We start from the raw sequence: 20,910 nt of genomic DNA on the forward strand, positions 1-20,910 counted from the left end.
TGGTCCAATCATTGCCAATATATCTTGTTGTAATGTTTTATTCAAACACATTTCAAAAAATTTATGATCATGATTCATATTATTCGGTTTGAACCTAATCATTATTCTCCCCTGTGGCATGTTACAATCCAATCTTTCAATATCAACATGTTCCTTCTTGGGAGGCATGGTTTTATTTATTGAACTTGATCGGTTCATTAATGTATAAGCATCCTCTTTGAAATTAATCTGTTTAGTATAAACATCCGAATATTTTTGTTCATGATGTATCACAATACTAGAGGCATTAATCGAATCATGTTCTAATAAAGACATTAATATTGTCTTTTCATTAATATCATCTTGTTTCAAAGGAATTGGGAATTTAAAACTTATACCAGGATATGACAACATATAGTACTTATTACCGCCATCATGACCTGTAATCACCTCACCGGGGTAAGTTGGACCAAATGAATTATTATAAATGTTTTTCAAAGTTAATGAACCAATCGTGTTCTCTTTGTAGAAAAACTTTAATGAATCAAATTTATTCAATTCAATAAATTGCAACAGTTGATTAGATCCATTAAATATCAATCTTATAGACAATTGCTTAACCAATACCACATATGGGGTCTCTAATATTTCTTGTTCACTGAATATGAATTTCAAGTTGAAACCTTGAGATAATAAATGGTTTAAAACATCATATAATGAAGACCCCAGTTCTAGTAATTGTTAGAATGTTTATTCGTAGGCAAATGATCATTTCCTCACTCACTGATCTCGTTTATCCCATCAGATGGCTTCAGATCAACACGATATCTAAAAGAATCACTCATTGTCATCTTCAAAATTGGTCTTGTTAACCATTTGAATTGATGCTTTTTGTTTTGTTTTGTTTTGTTTTGTTTTTTTTTTGCCTTCGTTATCTTATCGCGAATTGGAGTACATCCGGACACCACGAGACAGAATGAATACAGATTGGAATTAATGATTGGATGATATGATTGAGATATATAATGTGTATGGTCCTTTTGAGGTGATTCTGTATTGTTTAGGCTTTCAAACGGTGGTTTTAGCTTCAAAATTGACCAGGTTTCCATGAAAATAGCTCTTTCTGAGTAATAAATATGATAAATATGATAAATATAATAAATAGCAATTATTTAGCACTCTCTAGCGATGATTTAATGCTATGATACTGTCTCTCTCCAATCGACAACAAGTATTTCTGGTCATCCAACGTCAAGTTGTTTCCTTGGGCATGGAATTCACTTTTGGCATACTCTCTCAATTCAGTCTTCATTGGCTCTTTCTGTTCTGTATACAGTTAGCATCCTTCTATTTCATATTAACTAACCTTCAACACTCACCATAAACACTTCTCATCACTTGTCTGTAAAAATTCTTCACTTTTTGTTGATGCAGAAACTATTCAATAGTTGTTAGTAAATCTCACTCAATTCTCATCGGTTTGAACCCAGGAAAAGCAGAGAGTATATCATCCCTACTCAAAACACTCACTTCTTTCAAGCCTGGCTTGGTAGAATACCATCTCAGTAACATATTTCAACTTCTTAATGATCAAATTCATCATGTTTTAACTTGAAAAATCTCAAAATCAACAAAAATCAAAAAAAAAACCAAATTCGCGAAACTTGAAAATCCACAATTTTAAGGAAAACATCAACATTAAAACCAGCAAAAAACTGATAGCGTTTCCTTGAAACTACGACATGAGTGAAGAACCAAAGAGATATGCCCATATTAAGCTTGTGCTTCTAGGTGAGTGAACCCCTGTCTCTGTTTTTTTCCAGGCCAAAAACTAACAATTGTTAAAGGTGATTCTGCTGTTGGGAAAGTGAGTACAATAGATTAAAGATCTGAGGCATAGTATACTGATTTATAATTTTCAAAGAGTTCAATAGTACAGAGGTTTGTCAAGGTGAGTTTATATCTTTTATTGGACTTCTTTCCATACTAACCAAATAGAACACATTTGATGAGTTTAGAGAATCTACGATAGGTGCTGCATTCATAACGAAGACAATTCAACTAGATCCTCAAACCAGTATAAAGTTTGAAATATGGGATACTGCAGGACAAGAACGTTATAAGTCGCTAGCACCCATGTATTACAGAAATGCTAATGCTGCTATATTGATGTTTGATTTAACAGATTCTCAAAGTTTTGACAAGATGATTAAATGGGAAAATGAGTTAAATTTACAAGCTCCTGAGAATTTAATTATTAAAATCGTGGGGAATAAATTAGATTTGAAAAATAAACCATCTTCAAATTTGATTGAGGATGCAAAGATTATGGATTTTATAAATAAAAATGATAAGAATCTTTCATACATTGAAACTAGTGCTAAAACTGGTGAAAATGTTGATAAATTATTTGAAACAATTGCACAGGATTTACCAGAAGAATTGTTCAAAACTCAAGATTTGATTGATGGTGATAATAATGGTAATGCTAATGGAGGTTCTGGGCTTGTGGATTTAAATTCAAGAGTGTTTAATAATGGGAAATCATGTAATTGTTAAAGGTGGTAAGCAGGTTTATTGTACTATGTAATTGTAAATGTTTAATATAATTGATGTAATAATCATAATGATTGTTAAAATGTAGGAATTTTGGATATCTTGATTAATCGTTAACCCAATGGCAAAGATGAAACTATATTTAAACACTTGGTGATGGATAGAGCTCAAAATTAACAAATTCAATAGGCCAACAAGTAATTTTAATTGGTGCTTTCTAGATATTTTCATGAGTGCACTAAATCTATCCCCACCATCAGTCAATGATAATCTTCGAAGAGGTTGGGGGTTATCTATTTTTTCCTCTTCCTTTTCATTTTTCTCCAAATGATCAAATCTTGCCAAAACATCAAGTATTTCACTAACAGACATTCTCTCATCTGGGTTTTTTGAAGTTAGATTCTTTATCAGATACTTAAGCTCTGGTAATAAATCTTCTCTATCAATCATCATCAATTCATTTGATCCTTTAATTTCATTTTTCAACAACTCAACTTCATTTGAATATTCATATGGTAATTTACCAAAACACATGAAGTATAAGATCATCCCTAATGCATAAACATCAGTTTTTTTATTAAATTGTGGAACATTATCATCATTGAAATTTAATAGTTCTGGTGCAGTATATTCTAACGTGCCTGTTGCACCCGTTGCATTTCTAAATTCACCTTCTAATTGACTTTCACCAAAATCACTAACTAAAATTGTAGGTATTTTGGAAATATCAGACTCTAATTGTGTAAAATCTGTAAAATAAGGTTCTGCTAATAAACAATTTGATGGTTTTAAATCTCTATGAATTATATGGTTTTTATGTAATTCATAAACACCTGAAACTATTTGTTGGAAGATCAATAAAATTTCATCATTATTCAATAATCTCCCTTTTAATTGTTGTCTTTTGTGTGATAATTTCCATTTTTTCAATTCATGAGGTTTTAATATAGGATTTTGTAAATTTATTATAAACTCTTCCAAATTACCTCCTGAACAATATTGTTGTAATATATAGGCACATGGGATCTTGGGTCCAAAATCATTAATACTTGAAATCTCCAACCAAACATGATTATAATTAACAAGATTATTATTATTGAAACTAATCTTACAAAGCATTGTAACTTCTTTCAAAACTTTTAATAACCATTTTGAATCATCACCAATTGTAATCTTCTTCATTGCGAAAAATCCTAAAGAGACTCCATTCAAGATATGTTCAACTTTATAAACTGAACCACGAGCTCCACGTCCTAATAATTCAATTTCTTTGAAAAACTTGTTAAAATAACCTTGAGTAAATAATGAATCTGGTAAGTTGTTTGTAGCACCCTCACCAGAAATCGAGCTATTACCCAACAGTCTAAAATAATTCGAATCAATGAATGAATCATCAGTACCAGCATCAAAAGCTTTAGCATTGTTGTTATTACCAGTTTGTGATGATGTTGATGATGCTGAACCTTCTTCGAAAACTCGTCCACAATGGGGGCACTTCCTCATCCTCCCAATCTCAATAACTGGACTAGCTGATTCCCCTTGATATGGAATGAGTTCATGATCCACAGGAGGTGAAATGGTGCTCACAACAGATAATTCATTGGTGATTTTATTGTGAAGAACAACTGCATTTCTTAATGGGTCATTTCTAACAAAACCTGGGGTTAGATTATGAACATTTGATAATAATGAATTCATACTTACAAGATCACGTTGATGTCTGTATTTCCCCGTGTATCGTCACCATACAATATAAGACTCATTGGAATGATGATCTAGTTTGTAATTCATCGAATGGCTGTTTCAACACTGAAAATTGGAATGTGTCAAAATTAAAAATTTGATTTTTGTACGTTTATTCGATCTCGGGAAAACAGGGGAATTAATGGCCAGATTGGGGAAGTTTCCAGATTGGGAAGTCAATAAGATAAAAGATTTGAACAGGATTTAATATACTGTGAGTAAAATGATTTGATTTATGGACTATCAGAGGGTGAATTACTATTATCTTTGTTTCATTTAGTGATTCTCTTGTTTTTCTGAATTTCTCACTATTTCTGAAAATTTTGAAGTTATTCTCTTAATTTTTCATTTCAATTTCTTACAATTATTGAATTAACGAAAATTTCAAAACACGTTCAAATGACACAATACTAGTACCATTAAAAACTATATCTTACACATACTATTATATGCTAATAAATAACCCATCTCATTTATTCTTTTCTTGAATTATCCCCCATCTAATTTAGTGTCAAAAATCCTGTCCCAAAAAGGAAATGGTTATGGAACCCGCGAACTCATCTTGAAATTTTTTTTAAATTTTTTTATTTGATTTTAAAGGTAATAAACGTCAAGTTTAAATAATTGAAAGCTTACACTTTTTGACCCAAATCCACAATGTCTGAGGTCACTAGAAAGAGAAGTGCTGTCTCTTCAGACTCATACGGTTCCCAAACCACAAAGAGAAAACAAACAAGCAAGATATCCGAAAGTGCAAACCCTGTGAATAAAAAAGATGGATTAAGTGAATGTTTTAAAAAAATTAAAACTAGTTTATACCTTTCATTAGCTCCAATATATACAAATAAACCTCTAGAAGGTATAAAAGCCCAGCATCTAGACTCCATGATTATGAAACATTTCGCACCGGCAAATGGTGTTGTTATAGGATATGATAATTTAAAACTAAGTGAAGAACATTATGGGAAAGATGAAAATGATGATCAAGTTGTTGTTGCTAAATTAAACGCTCATAGTCCCTTTGCGTTTTTTTGGATAAATGTTGAATTACTCGTATGGTGTCCTTCAGTTGGTGATGTTGTTGAAGGATTAATCTATATGCAATCACCATCTCATATTGGGTTATTAATTAATGATACTTTTAATGCAAGTATAAAGAAGAATTTCATACCTGAAAATTGGACCTTCATTCCAAACCAAGCTGATGAATTTGAAGAGAATAATAATAATAATGAAGATGATCAAAACACAGGGAGTAAAAAATTCCAATCATTAGGTCAATGGGTTGATGAAAATGAAATACCAATTGATGGGAAAATAAAATTCACAATTAGAAGAATTCACACATCAGGTAGAGTTGTTTCAGTGGAAGGTTCTTTAATCAAACCAGGTTCAGAATTAGAAGCATTACCAGTTACACCTGGATTGAATAAAAAAATTGTATTTGAAGATAGTGCTTTAGATACTATTGTTCCTGATGAAGTCAAAGAAGAAGTTCCAACTTATGATAATGCAAATAGTAGTGATGAAGATGATGAAGTTGTTGCACAAAATTCTTCAAGTGAAGATGATGATTCAGATTCTGATTGAATAAAATTTAAAAGTATTTGCATTTTGTATATTAAATAGAGGTTCAAAACGAAAAATTTTCTATGTACAGTTTTTTTCTTATATTCCTATTATCTCTTTTAATCTATTTTCAAAGATATTTGGCTTTATCTTTCCTTGACTTTGTCTCATACATTGTCCAATCAAAAATTTGATTGAATTCAATTTTTTCCCATTTTGTAAATCTTGAACAATATTCTCATGTTGAGTCATCACATCTTGTACTATTGTATCAATTTCATTTAAATCAACAGTATCTTGTTTTCCTAAATCAAATTCTTGAATTAAATTCAAGATTGGTGTTTCTAGATCTTGAGGATTATTCATTAAATGTTGTAATAATAGTTTTGCACTTGATTTTGTAATTTTTTCCAATTGGATTGCAATTAATAATTCACTTAATTTATCAACTGGTATTAAATTTTGATCAAAAGGTAGATTTAATTTAGTGAACCCACCTAATAATTCATGAATTAACCAATTCCCTGGTAATTTACTCTCCACTGAGACATCACCCAAAACGGTCTTCCCAAATAACGCAAAATAATAATCTAGTAGTTGTAAATCATGTGTTAGAATAGTTGCATCTTTAACACTTAGATTATAAGGATCATTTCTTAATTCATCCAATAGGGCATCTGGTAATTTTGGTAAAACTAGTTTGGTTTCAATATCATCTTCCAAACAGATGGAAGCTAATTCAGGATCTGGCATATATCTATAATCTAAAGCTGCTTCTTTAGTTCTTAACCTAACAGTCTTAGCACCATTCCAACCTCTTGTCTCTTGAACAACTGATTCTCCAGATTTAACTAAATCTATTTGTCTTTGATATTCATACTTAACAGCTTGAATCACTGCACTCGTGGTGGATAAATTCTTCAATTCCACACGATGTCCATTATTTATTGATATATTAACATCAACTCTCATTGCACCTGTTTCTAAATCACCTGTACAAATCTTTAAATGTCTAACTAAATTTTGAAATTTTTTGATGAAAATTCTAATTTCTTCTGGATTTGTGAAATCAGGCTTCGTAACTAATTCAATCAATGGAGTATTTGTTCTGTTTAAATCAATTTTAGAGAATGCTTGATTATCAAATTCAGTATATACCGATTTCCCTGTATCTTGTTCAATTTGAATTTGTTCAATATTTATAATTTTCTCCTTCTGTACACCATCATGAGGTAATAACTTCAAGAATCCGTTTTTAGCATATGGTTGATAATGTTGAGTTATTTGGTACCCCATTGGTTGATCACCATAGAAATAATGCTTTCTATCAAATGTTGAGTTGGTATTGATGTCTGAATTGAGTGCCTTGGCAGCTTTCAAGGCAAATAATAAAGGTTCTGGATTTAAAGTGGGTTGTGTACCAGGTAATGAGGCATCAAAATATGAGATTTTGGAGTTTGGAGAGGATTGGAATGAAGTTTTAGATAATGAGAATAGTTTATGGGTTGTATCTAGTTGAGAATGAATTTCTAGCCCACATTTCAAGTCAAAACCTGGGGTTAATTGGTATTTCTTCCGTATTATCCCAGAAGTGGAGAATGATCTATAGCATCGAAGCATTTTCAAAGAAATAGTGGTGGGTTTGGTATAAAAATGAATGGGTTTCTAAATTTCAAGCTTTTAACCAAATTTTTATGATGATCAAAACAAAACAGAAAACGAATTCGCGACATTTCGCGATGTTTCGCGAATCCTTTTTTTTGTTTACATTTTGAATTTATAAACAAAAAAGTGAAAACAATTGAAAAGTATTTGAAAACAGTTGAAAAGAATAGTCACCAAATAAACCAAGAAATTCATAATGTCTGCTCCAGATGCTCGCACCACCGAGCTCCTCACTGAACACCTAGGATTCCCACCGATCGCGTTAATCGACGATATCATCAATGCTGTCAATGGGATAATGTATAAATGTACCACTGCTGTTGAGGATTATCTATTGAGCCATCAACCCAAAGAGATGGATCTAACAATAGAGATAGAACATGGCACTGCTAAATTGGAAACATTATTGGAAAACACATTAGATCATAATTTTGATAAATTTGAATTATACGCGTTAAGAAATATTTTAACCATCCCTAATGAATTACCAGTTAGATTAAAACATCAAGAATGTATTATATCAAACGCAGAGCAAAAATCAGTGGAATTAGATCTACAGATAAGAGAAAGTTTGAAAAAAATTGAATATGAATTGAAAATTAAAAGATTATTAATGATACAAGTAAGGAAAGCAAATAAAATCATTAAACTATTAAGAATTTATCAGAATGCAATCTTATTTATTGAACAACAAACAGATATAAGGAAACAATTGGAACCATTGGATGAAACCATATATTATCTTGTTAAATTATCACAAGAGTTATTTGGCAAAGTTGAAGATATTCAAAACTCTTCAATAGATTCAGTGCAAGCTAGTGATCGTGAACGTTACCTTGGAGTGGAAACTAGTAAATTGTTGAAAATATTGGGACTAGTTGGTGATCATTCCAAGATTGATAAATTATTGGATGGTGTTGATATTGAAGAGATTAAAAAAGTTGTATAGGATAAATCTATGTGGTTGGTTGATCTGTATTACTCTCTATTTCTTTATTACCATCTGCACTTTTCAAAGGTGTTGGTGCAAATGTTAATTGTGGTTCTTTCCATCTATCAACCATATCATTCATAATAACACCTGCAACATCTGCTCTTAATATTTGTTCTCTAAATTGTTCAGTTTGTAAAAGGGTCAAGATATGTAGACAGTTTGGGTACACCAAGTATTTGGCATATTCTGGTTTCCTCCAGTATTCCAAATATTTGAGATAATGTAGGAAATTTGAATCTTGTAGGTATTTATTCTGTGCAAGAAAATTAAGATATTGTAAATTGGCTAATGCTTGCACAAACTTGAAAAAAATTAGTACCAAAAACCCACAACCAAAGCAGTAAACAACTCACTTCCAATTCCACTTCCCATCTCGTTGGCAATTCCATTTTGGCTCTTTGAAATTGGTTTAATTTGAGGTTGATTAAGGGTCAAAAAGTTCAAATTTCGAGAACTGCTCAAAAAATCGAAAACATCCCAACACCACTTCATTTCCTCGAACAAAATTTTGACACATTTCAACTAAAAAACATTGCCATCAGATCAAAGAAAAAGATCCAAATAGCTTCAATAGTATTCTTGATCATGGCTATCCAATCAAATGCATTATCGAGACTATCTCATTCTTTAAGACTCTCAAACCAAGAACTCATAGCAATATCAATATACCCAATAACAATCCTCTTGGGACAAATCATTTATCATTCCTCTCCAGAGATTGTTAACAACTATTATACAAATAAACACAACTTGTTGAATGTACTATTTGTGAAAAAAGGTTGGTTTTGGACATGTCTTGTTGATGTATATTTTGTCTTGCAACATGGGAAATCTATACAACGAGCATTTATCAGATTATCCATAATAACAGTTTGGTGGTGGTGTTTTACACAATCATTTTTCGGATTACCTTTAATGGATAGAGTGTTTATATGGACTGGTGGTGTTTGTGATTATGATATTGGGCTACACGGTGCATTGGATGGGATTGGAAGTGTTGTTTGTAGGAAAGTTAAAGGTCATTGGAAAGGTGGTCATGATCCAAGTGGCCATGTTTTTTTATTAGTTGTTGGTTCTTTAGTGTTATGGTTCGAAATATTGAATACAAATATATTGCAAGAATTACAAAGTTTCATTACAGGTTTTAGAAATCAATTAACAATTCAAAATAGATTAAAATATGTTTTAAATCATTCAATTGTGTTTACATTAGCATTATTATGGTTATGGTGGTGGATGTTGTTAACTACAAGTATTCATTTCCATTCATTTATTGAGCAAATGAGTGGGTTGATTGCAGGGTGTCTAGGTGTATTGGTGTATACTATTCCAAGAATGGTTTCATAAAGGTTCTTTCACTCTCCATGCACTTTTTGGTAGTTTTTGCAAAATTTCAACTTTTTTCTTGATCCATGTGAAAAAAATAATTATACTTAAGGTTATACAAATCCAGTTTGTAACATAATAACCATCTCTAATGGTTGTACATTTATCATCTTCAGTGCATTCTTTAATTGTGAAAAAATCAATCATATTTAAAATGATAAATTTTGGCCATTGCCCACCCAAGTTGGAAATTGTATTTAGTAAAGTCATATAAGTCCCACCAATTAAAGGATCTGAAATCTGTGTATGGAATGCACTAATTGAAACAAATTGAATAGTAGACATAAAAGATCCTAATAAATGATGTAATATAACCAAAATGAAATAAGTCTTGGTAACTTGACCTGATTCAGGAAACATGTAGACAATTATTTGTGCCAAAATAGCTGCAGTTAATCTTCCTAAATAAGCATATAACCATGGTGTTAATGAATTTTTACCAGTTGACCATTTAGCAACATAATAACCAAATATGATTTCAAATGGGAAATCAATCAATACTGTAATTGCTAAATCTTCTCTTGCAAAACCCTTTTCTAATAATTTTAAATTAGTTGCACTTTCATTAACTAAAAAACCAATTTTAGAAATCAAATGTAATGTTATAAATGTTTTAATTGCTGGTAATCTTAAAACTTGAAACATTGTTTTATAAACCCCTTTCAATGCAGTGAAACCAGAATTATCATTTGAAGTTAATCTATCTTTTCTTCTTGGATCTTCTTGAACTTTATAAAAAACATAAACTGTAACTAATAAATACATCACACCCCAAAATTTAAGATATGAATTCAATGATAACACGCCCAATTCTTGTGGGATTGATCTCAAATATTTATTTGAAAACCCCGAAGAATTGAATGCTAAAAAAACAGTAAAACTCATAAAATAACCAGTATTTAACCCCACCGTTTGTGCAGTGGAGGCATAACTCAACCCTTGTTCACTCAAAATAGTTAATGCCCAACCATCCACTGCAATATCTTGAGTTGCACAAAGCATAACTAATGAGAAAAACCCAATTGTAATCTTTGTTAAATTTTCCTCAGGTTTTAAAATCAATTGATCCATAACATTACCTAAATAACACAAGACCAACCCACTAACACATTGCACGGGGATAACCCAACTTTTCCTACGTCCCAATTTACTCCAAAAAAGAGCATCCACTATTGGAGACCATATCAATTTTAAAGAATATGGATATGAAGCTAATGAAAAAAATGCAACTTGAGAATATGATAATTGAGATTTTAGTAAAAAAGGTATAGAACCGAAAGCCAACCCAACTGGGATACCTTGTAATAGGTAAAGAATGACTAATAGTATGAATTGTGGACGATCAGCCAAGGGTAATTGTGGAGTGGATGATTCTAATTTGATATGGTTATGATCATGAATATTTGTATGGGCATTATGAAGACTTGGAGACTGGGTTGATTTTCTGTTGTGCAACGGTAGGAGTTCTATGTTTGTAGAGTCTGCTATGTTCTTGAACTCCGTCTCGTTGATGCTCATGGTTACAACTTACGGATCTGGACCCTTTAATACTGGATTGTATCGATAATGTTTTGAGATTTAAATCAAGCCTTTAAAATTGAATTTGGAAATTTGATTACATCATCGACATCTTGAATCAGGTGACCATCCACGTGAATATCACGTTCCACTTTATTACCCAATGCGGCCAATGGAATCAGTTGATGGAGCAGAGTCTCCCACGCAAAAACAGGATGTTCCTGGTACTAAGGGTAATGTCTGAGCTATTTGGACGGGGGAAAAGGGATATTATAACTATATGATCCTCTCTTTTCAATGGAATCATCGTAATCTCTAAATTCATCCATCTTTACCCTCTTTTTCTCCCAAATCCACTCTTTTCTTCCCAAAATCTGCCAATTATCCCACGTCTTCGAGCTTTTCCCGATTCTTTTTTTTTTTTTTTCTTTATGAGCGACCGAGTAAAACACCAAAAAAAATCAAAATCTGAAAATTTAGGAGGTTTATCGAGAACTGAACATTTGTATAAACTTTTTTTGGTTTGATAGATTAAAATCTTGTGTGCAGTTTGTTGTTGTTGGTGTTATTTTGATTCCAATTGATCCCACTCCGTCCTCACATATCCTTTTCCACCTAAATATTCAATACAGAAAGATGGTTAGTAAATTATCACAAGTTGCTCAAACTGCTAAATTAGCTTCATCTTTAGTTCAAAGACAAAACTTAGCAAAAGCTGGTTTACAATCCGCTTTTATCAATAACAGATTAAACTCAACTAAAGCTGAACCAACCAAATTAACCGTTCGTGATGCCATCAATTCCGCTTTAGCTGAAGAATTGGATCGTGATGATGAAGTATTCATCATGGGTGAAGAAGTTGCTCAATATCAAGGTGCTTATAAAATCACTAGAGGTTTATTAGATAGATTTGGTGAAAAAAGAGTTGTTGATACTCCAATCACTGAAATGGGGTTCACAGGTTTAGCTGTAGGTGCTGCTTTAGCAGGTTTGAAACCTGTTGTGGAATTTATGACTTTTAATTTTGCAATGCAATCAATTGATCAAATCATTAACTCTGCTGCTAAAACTTATTACATGTCTGGTGGTATCCAACCTTGTAACATCACCTTCAGAGGTCCAAATGGTGCTGCTGCTGGTGTTGCCGCTCAACATTCTCAAGATTATTCTGCTTGGTATGGTTCAATCCCAGGTTTGAAAGTTGTTTCTCCATATTCCGCTGAAGATCATAGAGGTTTAGTTAAAGCTGCCATTAGAGATCCAAATCCAACTATTATCTTGGAAAATGAAATGCTTTACGGTGAAGCTTTTGAAGTTAGTGAAGAAGTTCTAAGTCCTGATTTCGTTTTACCAATTGGTAAAGCTAAAATTGAAAGAGAAGGTTCTGATATTTCAATTGTTACTCATACAAGAAACGTTGGTTATGCTTTAGAAACCGCAAAGACTTTACAAGAAGAATATGGTGTTAGTGCTGAAGTTATCAACTTAAGATCTATTAAACCTTTAGATGTCCCAACCATTGTTGAATCTGTTAAAAAAACTAACCATTTAATCACTGTTGAAGCTGGGTTCCCAGCTTTCGGTGTTGGTTCTGAAATCTGTGCTCAAATCATGGAAAGTGAAGCTTTTGATTACTTAGATGCTCCAGTTGAAAGAGTTACAGGTGCTGAAGTACCAACTCCATATGCTAAAGAATTGGAAGATTTCGCATTCCCAGATCCTCCAACCATCTTGAGAGCTGCTAGAAAAGTTTTGTCTTTATAAACATAACAAATGTAATTATTTAATATCATATTATTTATCCTAATTAAAAAAAAAGATTGAAAACATAGAGTGAAATGAAGTAAAGAAACAAAACCAAGGCAAATTAACATTTAAAATGAAAGTAAAATAAATGAATGCTGTAAATGACATATACGTTTTGTAAAACATCACAACTTTGATTTCGATGCAAACACTTCAGCAATCTTTCTTCTTTGAATCTTACCAGTTGCAGTCTTTGGTAATTTATCAATAAAGAAGAATTTAGTTGGAACTTTAAACTTAGCCAATTTCTCACCAACAAAACTTTGCAATTCCTTTGCACTTAATTCTTCACCTTTCTTTAAAACAATAGCTGCATTAACAGCCTGGCCATATTTCTCATCAGGAACTCCAAATGCAACAGCTTCATCAACTTTTGGATGTCCCAACAAGACACCATCCAATTCAATTGGACTAATCTTTTCACCACCACGATTAATCAATTCTTTGATACGACCAGTTAAAACCAAGAATTTATCACCATCTAAATAACCTTGATCACCAGTTCTGAAATATCCATTAGTGAATGATTCTGCATTCGCTTTTGGATTATTTGCATAACCATGTGTAACATTACTACCTTTAATAGAAACTTCACCAATGGAACCTTGAGGTAAAATTTTTCCTTGATCATTCAAAATAACAATTTCAACACCTTGACCTTGACCCACAGTACCTGGTTTTCTTTCACCTGGTGGTAAATTGTTCGAAGTCATTTGATGTGAAGCCTCGGTCATGGCATAAGCTTCTAGGACTGGAGCATTCAATGCCTTTTCCAATTTGTGGAACGTAGCTGGAGCTAAGGCACTTGAACATGATCTAATGAAACGGATTGGTGGTAATGGTGATGGTAATTCTGTGTTCAAAAGGATTAAATGAATAGTTGGAACTGCTGAATACCAAGTTGCACCATATTTAACAAAATCATCCCAAAACTTATGAGCACTGAAACGTGTTGGAATAATAACAGAGCCTTGAGTATGTAATGTTGATAATAGGGCACCAATTAAACCATGGACATGAAACAAAGGCATAACTATATATGTCTTGTCATTCTTAGTTAATTTATAAGTATTTGCAATATTATCCATTGATTTAGAAATGTTTGCATGAGTTAAAGGGACTGTTTTTGGACGGCCTGTAGTACCTGAAGTGTGTAAAATTAATGCAACTTCATCAGGTTTAGCAGTTCCAGGGAAGACATCATAATTATTGACAAAGACCGGTTGGTTCAATGAAGAATATAATGGTTTGGATGCAGTATGATTGAAAACTTCATATTCGACACGTCTTCTTTTATCATCCCACCAAGTCTCCACTAATAAAACGTTATGTTCTTTAGCACTTTGGAAAATTGCACTTGATTTATCATTATGTGCACCTTTTGGTAAAATAACAGCTTTTGCATTTAAATCATCGAGATAAAAATCAAACTCATTTTTTTTATAGTTTGGATTCAAAGGAGCAGCTATTCTTGAAGCATTTGTGATGGCCAAGAATGAACTAACAAGTTCCAAGTTATTAACTAATGAAATGGCAATTGAGGTTTGTGGTTTAGCTAAATGGTATAATGGAGATAATGTATTGGTGAATAAAGTTTGTAAATGTCCAGTAACATCACCAAGTTCTTTATAACTGAGCTGAGGACCATCAGGAATGATGATTGAGGTGTTCTCTGAGATTCTGATTTGATCAATAAAAGTTGACATCTTTGAAATCTTGTAAAGTTGTTGATATAATAATGCGCAATACAAATTAAAGTGCTGAATTTTTCATCTTTTATACCATCTTCATTTGCTCAAACAGAAATCTCCTGAAAAACCTGGGGTCGGCCCGGTCATGTGCCTGAGAGTCGGATGCGCTCGGACCGGTACAACAAATTCTATGTAAACTCTACAATTTTAAATGTACTTGTAATCATAAAAATTCCATTCCTTTATTTCCCAAGTCTCCACCTTCCTAAGCGATGGTTGTTATTAGTGGAGGCTGCCAATGTGTTCATGACCCTTTTATTACTAGTATTAGGGATAACAATATTACCAGTGTTTACATCCAATTCACCTCTTTTGATATTATGAAATATCATACGTTCTTGTTGTAAGGCATCAGCAGCCGTAGATAATGCTGAACGAGTCCCTTTATTATGGGAAGAAGTTGCTGCAAATGGTGACTGTATTTTTGGTGGTCGTATCCAACCTTTCCTTTTCGGTTTTTCCTCTTCAATTTCATCAGGAACACCAGTGAAACGAACTTTTTTAACTATGGGTTTTGATGGTTCAATCTCCAAATCTGGTTCAAAGTGTTGAGTTGATGGTTCCTTGGTATCTGGTTTGATTGTTTCTAAGCTCTTTGGAGACCCGGTATCTTGGTTCAAATGATCATATGTACTATCTGAAGATTCTGAAGTAGTTTCATTAACCAAATCAGGTATTGCTAAATTGGCAGACTGTGGAGTTGGTGATGTTGGTGCAGGTTGGGAAGGTTTCTTGGATGCTAATGCTGATTTTAATGGTGGTTTTGATTTAGATGGAGTATCATCTAATGTCAACTCATTAATGTTCGGTAATTCAGTATTACTCTTTGGTGATTTTGTTCTTAATGGTGAAGGACTGCGAGAATGAGGTTTCGATGGCTTCACTTGTAAATGTTGTTGATGTTGTTGTCTGTATTGCATGACTTGTTCATGGGTTATTTCAGTTTTGGATTTTAATGAAGAATGTCTCTCCTGCTTCAAGGCTGCAGCGCCAGCAGCGGCTGCCAACATTGAATTATTCTGTTGAGTAGATGGCAATGATGATTGTAATGATTGTGAACGACGACGATTACCAACAGGCGAAGCAGTTGTTGTGTTGGAAGGAGCCTCTTTAGCAGAAGCAGCTGCTTGTCGTCTTAGTTGTGTCCTTATATCAAACGCTGGACTGGAAATATAAACAGATGCAGGTCTTTTCTGTAATGATGAAGTACGACTCAATGCAGTTGGTGATGAAACTTTTAGACTTCCTAAGGAATCTGTACGTGTCAGAGCATTTAATGAAGATGCACTTGAATTTGATGAAACAGAGCTGTTACTATTTGATCTAGCTCTAGTAATAGCTGTTGCTTTTCTAATAGAACCTTGTCTTGAAACATTTGGTGAAAGATCACCACGTTCCTTAGTCAATTTTTCTCTTAGTTGTCTTTCTCTTTCTTCAACTCTCCTTTTAGCTCTTTGTTCCTCAAGTAATTGTTTTTCCTTTTCCAATTTTTCTTTAGCAATACGGTCCTCTAATGCACTTTTTTCACGTTCTCTTTGTTGCTTGGCAATATATTCTTGAGATTGTTTATTCTTTTCAGGATTGAATAGAACTTCCAATTTTTTAGCATTCAATGATTCACCACTGGTTGGTGATGTTGGTGAGGAAACTCTAGAGTTTTTCTCTCTTTGTTTCATCTCTTGTTCAATTTTCAATAATTTTGATTCAGCCAATTCCCAATTTTTAGTTAAAGTCAAAACGACTAATGACAATTTAGACACTAATGACACGGAGGGTGCCAACGTATTGATAAACTCTATGATTATTGAACTTTTAACATGGAAATAAGAACCTTGTCTAGTGGCTTTTGCTAAAGTAAACACCAAATTTTGGTTTTTTCTTGTATTTTTCAAAAAATCATCAGCTTCATTCAATGATAGTTCCAATTTCACATTATTGTGTAAGATTTTAGGATTATGCAAATATTCATCAACTGGTAAATATAATTCTCTTCCGAATTTCCTTAGGATTGTGTATAATTCCGATAATTTAACAAATGATGCAAAAATTCTATGAATTGTATAGTTCCAATACGGTAGCCTTTTCAAAACGGAGTCATTTGGTTTTTGTTTAAAAGTTTGTAATTGCTGAACATACTCTTCCAAGACTTTGATGCTTTTATTTATTGAATCAATCACCAATGGTACTTTTTTGAATTTAAAAGATTCCAATTCTTGAGGTTCAATCAGCAATTTTGAAAAAACATTGAGTTCCAATGGTTCTAGGATATCCTTGAAAGTGGCCAGGTCAATTGGAATAGGTGCTCCATTCGCAGCAGGAACTCTATTAGCATCTCTCTCCAATACAACCTGTTGTAATTTTTTTTGATAAATTGCCAATGCATTTTCATATAAACCTAGTAGCATAGGGAGTAATTCCTTTGCATTGGTGTCGTACGTAATATCAGTAGGCTGGGTATCATCAATTTCAAAATTCAATGCAGAAGTATTGACCGAGGGAGCAACTTTCCTTTGGTCATTAAGAGGCACTAGTCTCCCTATTTGTTCCAATCTTTTGGAAAGTATATCACTTATATTGAGTAAAGGCCCACTCAATATCACAATATAGTGTATCAAGGGAATCAATGATGGATTGACCCGTATCTTGATCTGTAATGCCTTTATATGGGTTATCAATGCTTGTAATTTGATGGTTGCATATTGGTACTCAATGATTCTGGCGTCGAAAGAGTCCAAGTAAACACTTCCTCTGACGTTTGGGGTCGATGCAGCAGCAGCAGCTTTTGCAGTGTTCATGATCCAGTTCTATTGTCTATTGTGGTTTGAATCTGATGGGGTGTTGATGATACGACACGGGATAACGTGTATTGGGTAGTGATAAGAGCTGATGGACCGAGTGTGATAAATAAACTTTTGTAAGTAAATTGATGGAATATTATCTGATTATAATTTGATCTTGAATGCTGTATAGTCTCTTTAATGCTGAGTTGTGGTTTGTTGAATCTCACTTTAATTCATGTTGTTTCCACAAGGTTTCCAGAATTTCGTTATGTGGGTTAAAAAGCGTAATGCCATTCGCGAAAACAATACGGGACACACCACTATAAGTCAATTCTATTCTAGTTTGTTCATTAATGATTCGTTAAATACATTTCGTAATATATAAATATGTACATGTCATAATTGCGATCATTGCTTGGATTTTTCCTCTATCAACCATTTCCAAACAATGTCCCGCTGTTTTTGATCTCCCATCAATCTTTTTCGTCTAAATAGTCTAAATCTTTGTGCTAAAGAAAATCTTTTATGTGCAGTTGATGCATAAGGTTTTGAAGATGATGGTGGTTGTGGTGGTGTTTGCTTCATGAATGCTTGCTTTGCTGATGATTTTGTACCTGGAGCCATTAGTGTTAATTTCTGAACAGATCTTAGTGTTTTGAAATTTGCAGATGTAACCAAGAATGCTAAAATGACTGAAACACCAACAACTGTTCCAAATCCTAATTGTGATTCTTCAATGAAATTTTTCAAGTTCATACCATAGAAAGCTGGTAGTAATGTAGCCACTGTGAACCCCAATGTATAAATGGTAACTTTTAATTCAAAAAGCATTAATGAATTTCTATTTGCATCCAAAATGATATTGACAATCTCTTCAGTAGACTTAATATCATTAATTAAAGACTCTGATTGTTGAACAAATTCATCACATTGTTTGTAATAGGCTTCTAATAACATTTCCACTTCACCATAATCAGTACGTTCTTCCGGTGGTGTTGTTATGGTGGATTGTAATTTTTCAGTTAGATACATCCCTGATAAATCATCATCATTTTCTAATAACTCATCCAAGACGTTTCTAATCAATAAAGCCTTTTGATAAAAAGTACTCAAAGCTTTTGATTTAATTAATAAATCACGTAGTTTATCACGATCTATTTGATCTTCCAATTCTGCCAAAATCAACCCACAAACACTCAAATGATGATGTAGTTCCGTTTCCAAACAAGTCATAACATTAATTAAAATTGATTCTAATGCTCTATGTTCATATTGCTGGACCCATCCCGTACTTGGAGTTTTCAATTTTGCTTCTAAATCATAAACAAACAATCCTAATTTTGAAGCAGCTGAAGGGTTACTCGTATCGAAAATCATCACTTTATTAGCTTCCACTAATGCTTTAATATGTAATAGGTTGACCAAGATACAATTATCTCTAACCACAATCGAAGGAATGATATCGATTGCTGATGTATCGATTTTTCTTAAATCTCTAGGGTATAATCCATGTTCTTGTAAAAACTTCATCTTGGGGAAATGCTTAGAGACAGCAATGACGTTCCCATTGAGATCGAATACCGTGCAGCTAACGAAAGAATCATTTGGGGTTATTGGTTTGACAATTTTGGTTAAATCTGGTGTATGATCAGTTATATTAAAATTTGATGGTGAAGGTGGTGGTAGTTTTTGTGAATCTTTTGAAGAGATTATATGTTTGAATAGTAGTTGAGGATTTGAACTATGGAAGGATCTTATTCTTGATAAGTTTGGTTTGATGATAAGACCCAGGTTTTTCTTGGGGAATATCACTCTTCGTATTGATGTCGAGCAGAACATTGAGCTGCTTCTTGTGAATTGCTTGAGATCTATGGTGTGGTTTTTTTAGAAGTTGATGGGGTTTATAGATCTGGTGGTGATATTATTAAGCACAACAGCGATGATGACAGGCACAAAGAATGAATGAGAATAAATAAATAGAGCACTTGAAAGTTGAAATATATGTCACTTTTGCTTCATTAAAGCCATTCTTGTTTTTTTCTGATCTTTGAAATTTCGACGGTTTGCGACACACCATAATAAGCATTTTGCGAAATGGAATTAAGTGCAAGTTATTTTACTATGAAATCTTCTGAACACACAGAGGATATTTTATTATATTATAAAGTAACAAAGAAAGCAGAGTCATCTATAAATTGCATTGATTAATCAAAGAACTTTCTGGTGGCTGATTGACCGAAAACTGATAATCTAATTGCTGGTAATGATTCTTCAGATAATAATTTTAATCTTTCTTCCAAAGTGTTATCCAATTCAATCTTACCAGTACCATTGACTAAAATGACACCACCTGCAATATCATCATTCAAATAGTTTTCTTCATCAACATTAACTTCAACAGGGAATTTAGCCTTTTCTTCAAAATTCTTTGCAGCTTCTTGAATAGCTTCTTTGGCAATTTCAACATCTGATTTACGAACTTTAACAGTGACTGATTTTTCTAATAAAGACAATAAACCTTCTTCAATCAAACCTGTCAACACTGGTTTGTATTTAGATTTATCTTTACTAATTTCTTTCAATTGCTTTTCAGCTTCATCAAATATATCATCCAACACTTTTTCTCTTGTAGATAAAACTTTTAATCTTGTCTTGTTTGCAATGGTGGATTTGGCGATTTGTTGAGTTAATGAAGCTTTTTTCAATTTTTGTTCATATAAAGCGTCAATTGCAGAAGTTTCAGAACGAACTATATTAGCTTTTTCAATTTCGTATTCTTCATCAGCCTAGTGGATGTTAGCTTCACTCATTTTTATAAGTTCTATCTCATTATACTCACTTTTAATTGGATTTCCTTAGCTTTTTCATCGGCTTCTTTCTTGATGAAAGATTCCATCTTTTTCAATTCATCAGCGACCTAGGGGCATTCCATTAGTACTCACGTTTTCTAAGAAAAAAACATTCACAACAACAGCAACTTTACTTGAAAGCAGCTGGCTGTGGTGGTGGACATACCTGAGTGTCACTCAATGCACGGGCAGTAGACATGTTTGGATTGTTTCGAGTGTGGGTTTCTGGCTGTGCTTTTGGTTGTTGATGTGCTGCCTCGAGCTCTTGAGCTCCCTCAAAATTCAGTTGATAAAATCGCTGCACAAACAAAATG

The 20,910-nt window shown here is 33.0% G+C and overlaps 12 protein-coding genes across 12 annotated transcripts; 4 read left to right on the forward strand and 8 right to left on the reverse strand.

The window, feature by feature from the left end:
- Positions 1-1,900: 1,900 nt before the first annotated feature.
- On the forward strand, positions 1,901-2,538 carry WICANDRAFT_36957 (uncharacterized protein; the record flags this gene model as incomplete). The annotated part of the gene is made up of 2 exons (XM_019182495.1): positions 1,901-1,930; positions 1,978-2,538. Coding segments are annotated over 2 exons (591 nt in total), but the record flags the coding sequence as incomplete, so codon positions are not given.
- A 139-nt stretch (positions 2,539-2,677) lies between these two features.
- IKS1 (protein kinase IKS1) lies at positions 2,678-4,233 on the reverse strand (the record flags this gene model as incomplete). Its single annotated transcript, XM_019183969.1, has 2 exons — positions 2,678-2,748; positions 2,790-4,233. The coding sequence occupies 2 exons, from the start codon at positions 4,231-4,233 to the stop codon at positions 2,678-2,680; spliced, it is 1,515 nt and encodes a 504-aa protein (XP_019036020.1).
- A 697-nt stretch (positions 4,234-4,930) lies between these two features.
- Positions 4,931-5,910, forward strand: RPA43 (DNA-directed RNA polymerase I subunit RPA43). The gene has a single exon (XM_019186631.1). It carries the CDS (start codon positions 5,164-5,166, stop codon positions 5,866-5,868), a length of 705 nt encoding a protein of 234 aa, XP_019036021.1. The 5' UTR covers positions 4,931-5,163; the 3' UTR covers positions 5,869-5,910.
- A 36-nt stretch (positions 5,911-5,946) lies between these two features.
- Positions 5,947-7,887, reverse strand: PET112 (glutamyl-tRNA(Gln) amidotransferase subunit PET112; the record flags this gene model as incomplete). The annotated part of the gene is made up of 1 exon (XM_019182837.1): positions 5,947-7,887. The coding sequence occupies exon 1, from the start codon at positions 7,465-7,467 to the stop codon at positions 5,947-5,949; it is 1,521 nt and encodes a 506-aa protein (XP_019036022.1). The 5' UTR covers positions 7,468-7,887.
- Positions 7,888-8,057: 170 nt separating this feature from the next.
- Positions 8,058-8,895, reverse strand: SOH1 (mediator complex subunit SOH1; the record flags this gene model as incomplete). Its single annotated transcript, XM_019184240.1, has 3 exons — positions 8,058-8,520; positions 8,574-8,807; positions 8,860-8,895. The coding sequence occupies 3 exons, from the start codon at positions 8,893-8,895 to the stop codon at positions 8,509-8,511; spliced, it is 282 nt and encodes a 93-aa protein (XP_019036023.1). The 3' UTR covers positions 8,058-8,508.
- Positions 8,896-9,091: 196 nt separating this feature from the next.
- SCS3 (Scs3p) lies at positions 9,092-9,853 on the forward strand (the record flags this gene model as incomplete). The annotated part of the gene is made up of 1 exon (XM_019183970.1): positions 9,092-9,853. The coding sequence occupies one exon, from the start codon at positions 9,092-9,094 to the stop codon at positions 9,851-9,853; it is 762 nt and encodes a 253-aa protein (XP_019036024.1).
- Positions 9,848-11,410, reverse strand: WICANDRAFT_36920 (uncharacterized protein; the record flags this gene model as incomplete). Its single annotated transcript, XM_019182489.1, has 1 exon — positions 9,848-11,410. The coding sequence occupies one exon, from the start codon at positions 11,408-11,410 to the stop codon at positions 9,848-9,850; it is 1,563 nt and encodes a 520-aa protein (XP_019036025.1).
- A 636-nt stretch (positions 11,411-12,046) lies between these two features.
- On the forward strand, positions 12,047-13,174 carry PDB1 (pyruvate dehydrogenase (acetyl-transferring) subunit E1 beta; the record flags this gene model as incomplete). The annotated part of the gene is made up of 1 exon (XM_019186023.1): positions 12,047-13,174. One exon carries the CDS (start codon positions 12,047-12,049, stop codon positions 13,172-13,174), a length of 1,128 nt encoding a protein of 375 aa, XP_019036026.1.
- A 167-nt stretch (positions 13,175-13,341) lies between these two features.
- Positions 13,342-14,922, reverse strand: PCS60 (Pcs60p; the record flags this gene model as incomplete). Its single annotated transcript, XM_019182498.1, has 1 exon — positions 13,342-14,922. One exon carries the CDS (start codon positions 14,920-14,922, stop codon positions 13,342-13,344), a length of 1,581 nt encoding a protein of 526 aa, XP_019036027.1.
- A 227-nt stretch (positions 14,923-15,149) lies between these two features.
- WICANDRAFT_81650 (protein phosphatase regulator GIP4) lies at positions 15,150-17,762 on the reverse strand (the record flags this gene model as incomplete). The annotated part of the gene is made up of 1 exon (XM_019185277.1): positions 15,150-17,762. One exon carries the CDS (start codon positions 17,760-17,762, stop codon positions 15,150-15,152), a length of 2,613 nt encoding a protein of 870 aa, XP_019036028.1.
- A 393-nt stretch (positions 17,763-18,155) lies between these two features.
- MRS2 (Mrs2p) lies at positions 18,156-19,586 on the reverse strand (the record flags this gene model as incomplete). Its single annotated transcript, XM_019186024.1, has 2 exons — positions 18,156-19,384; positions 19,535-19,586. The coding sequence occupies 2 exons, from the start codon at positions 19,584-19,586 to the stop codon at positions 18,156-18,158; spliced, it is 1,281 nt and encodes a 426-aa protein (XP_019036029.1).
- A 365-nt stretch (positions 19,587-19,951) lies between these two features.
- Positions 19,952-20,795, reverse strand: VMA4 (H(+)-transporting V1 sector ATPase subunit E; the record flags this gene model as incomplete). The annotated part of the gene is made up of 3 exons (XM_019186025.1): positions 19,952-20,533; positions 20,587-20,664; positions 20,763-20,795. 3 exons carry the CDS (start codon positions 20,793-20,795, stop codon positions 19,952-19,954), a joined length of 693 nt encoding a protein of 230 aa, XP_019036030.1.
- Between the last annotated feature and the right edge of the window lie 115 nt (positions 20,796-20,910).

The sequence above is a fragment of the Wickerhamomyces anomalus genome (assembly GCF_001661255.1).
Source record: "Wickerhamomyces anomalus NRRL Y-366-8 unplaced genomic scaffold WICANscaffold_8, whole genome shotgun sequence".
Taxonomy (NCBI): Eukaryota; Fungi; Ascomycota; class Saccharomycetes; order Phaffomycetales; family Wickerhamomycetaceae; genus Hansenula; species Hansenula anomala.

Excerpts from the sequence above, each read along its gene's own strand:
- RPA43 (XM_019186631.1), top strand. The coding sequence starts at position 5,164 with ATGATTATGAAACATTTCGCACCGGCAAATGGTGTTGTTATAGGATAT.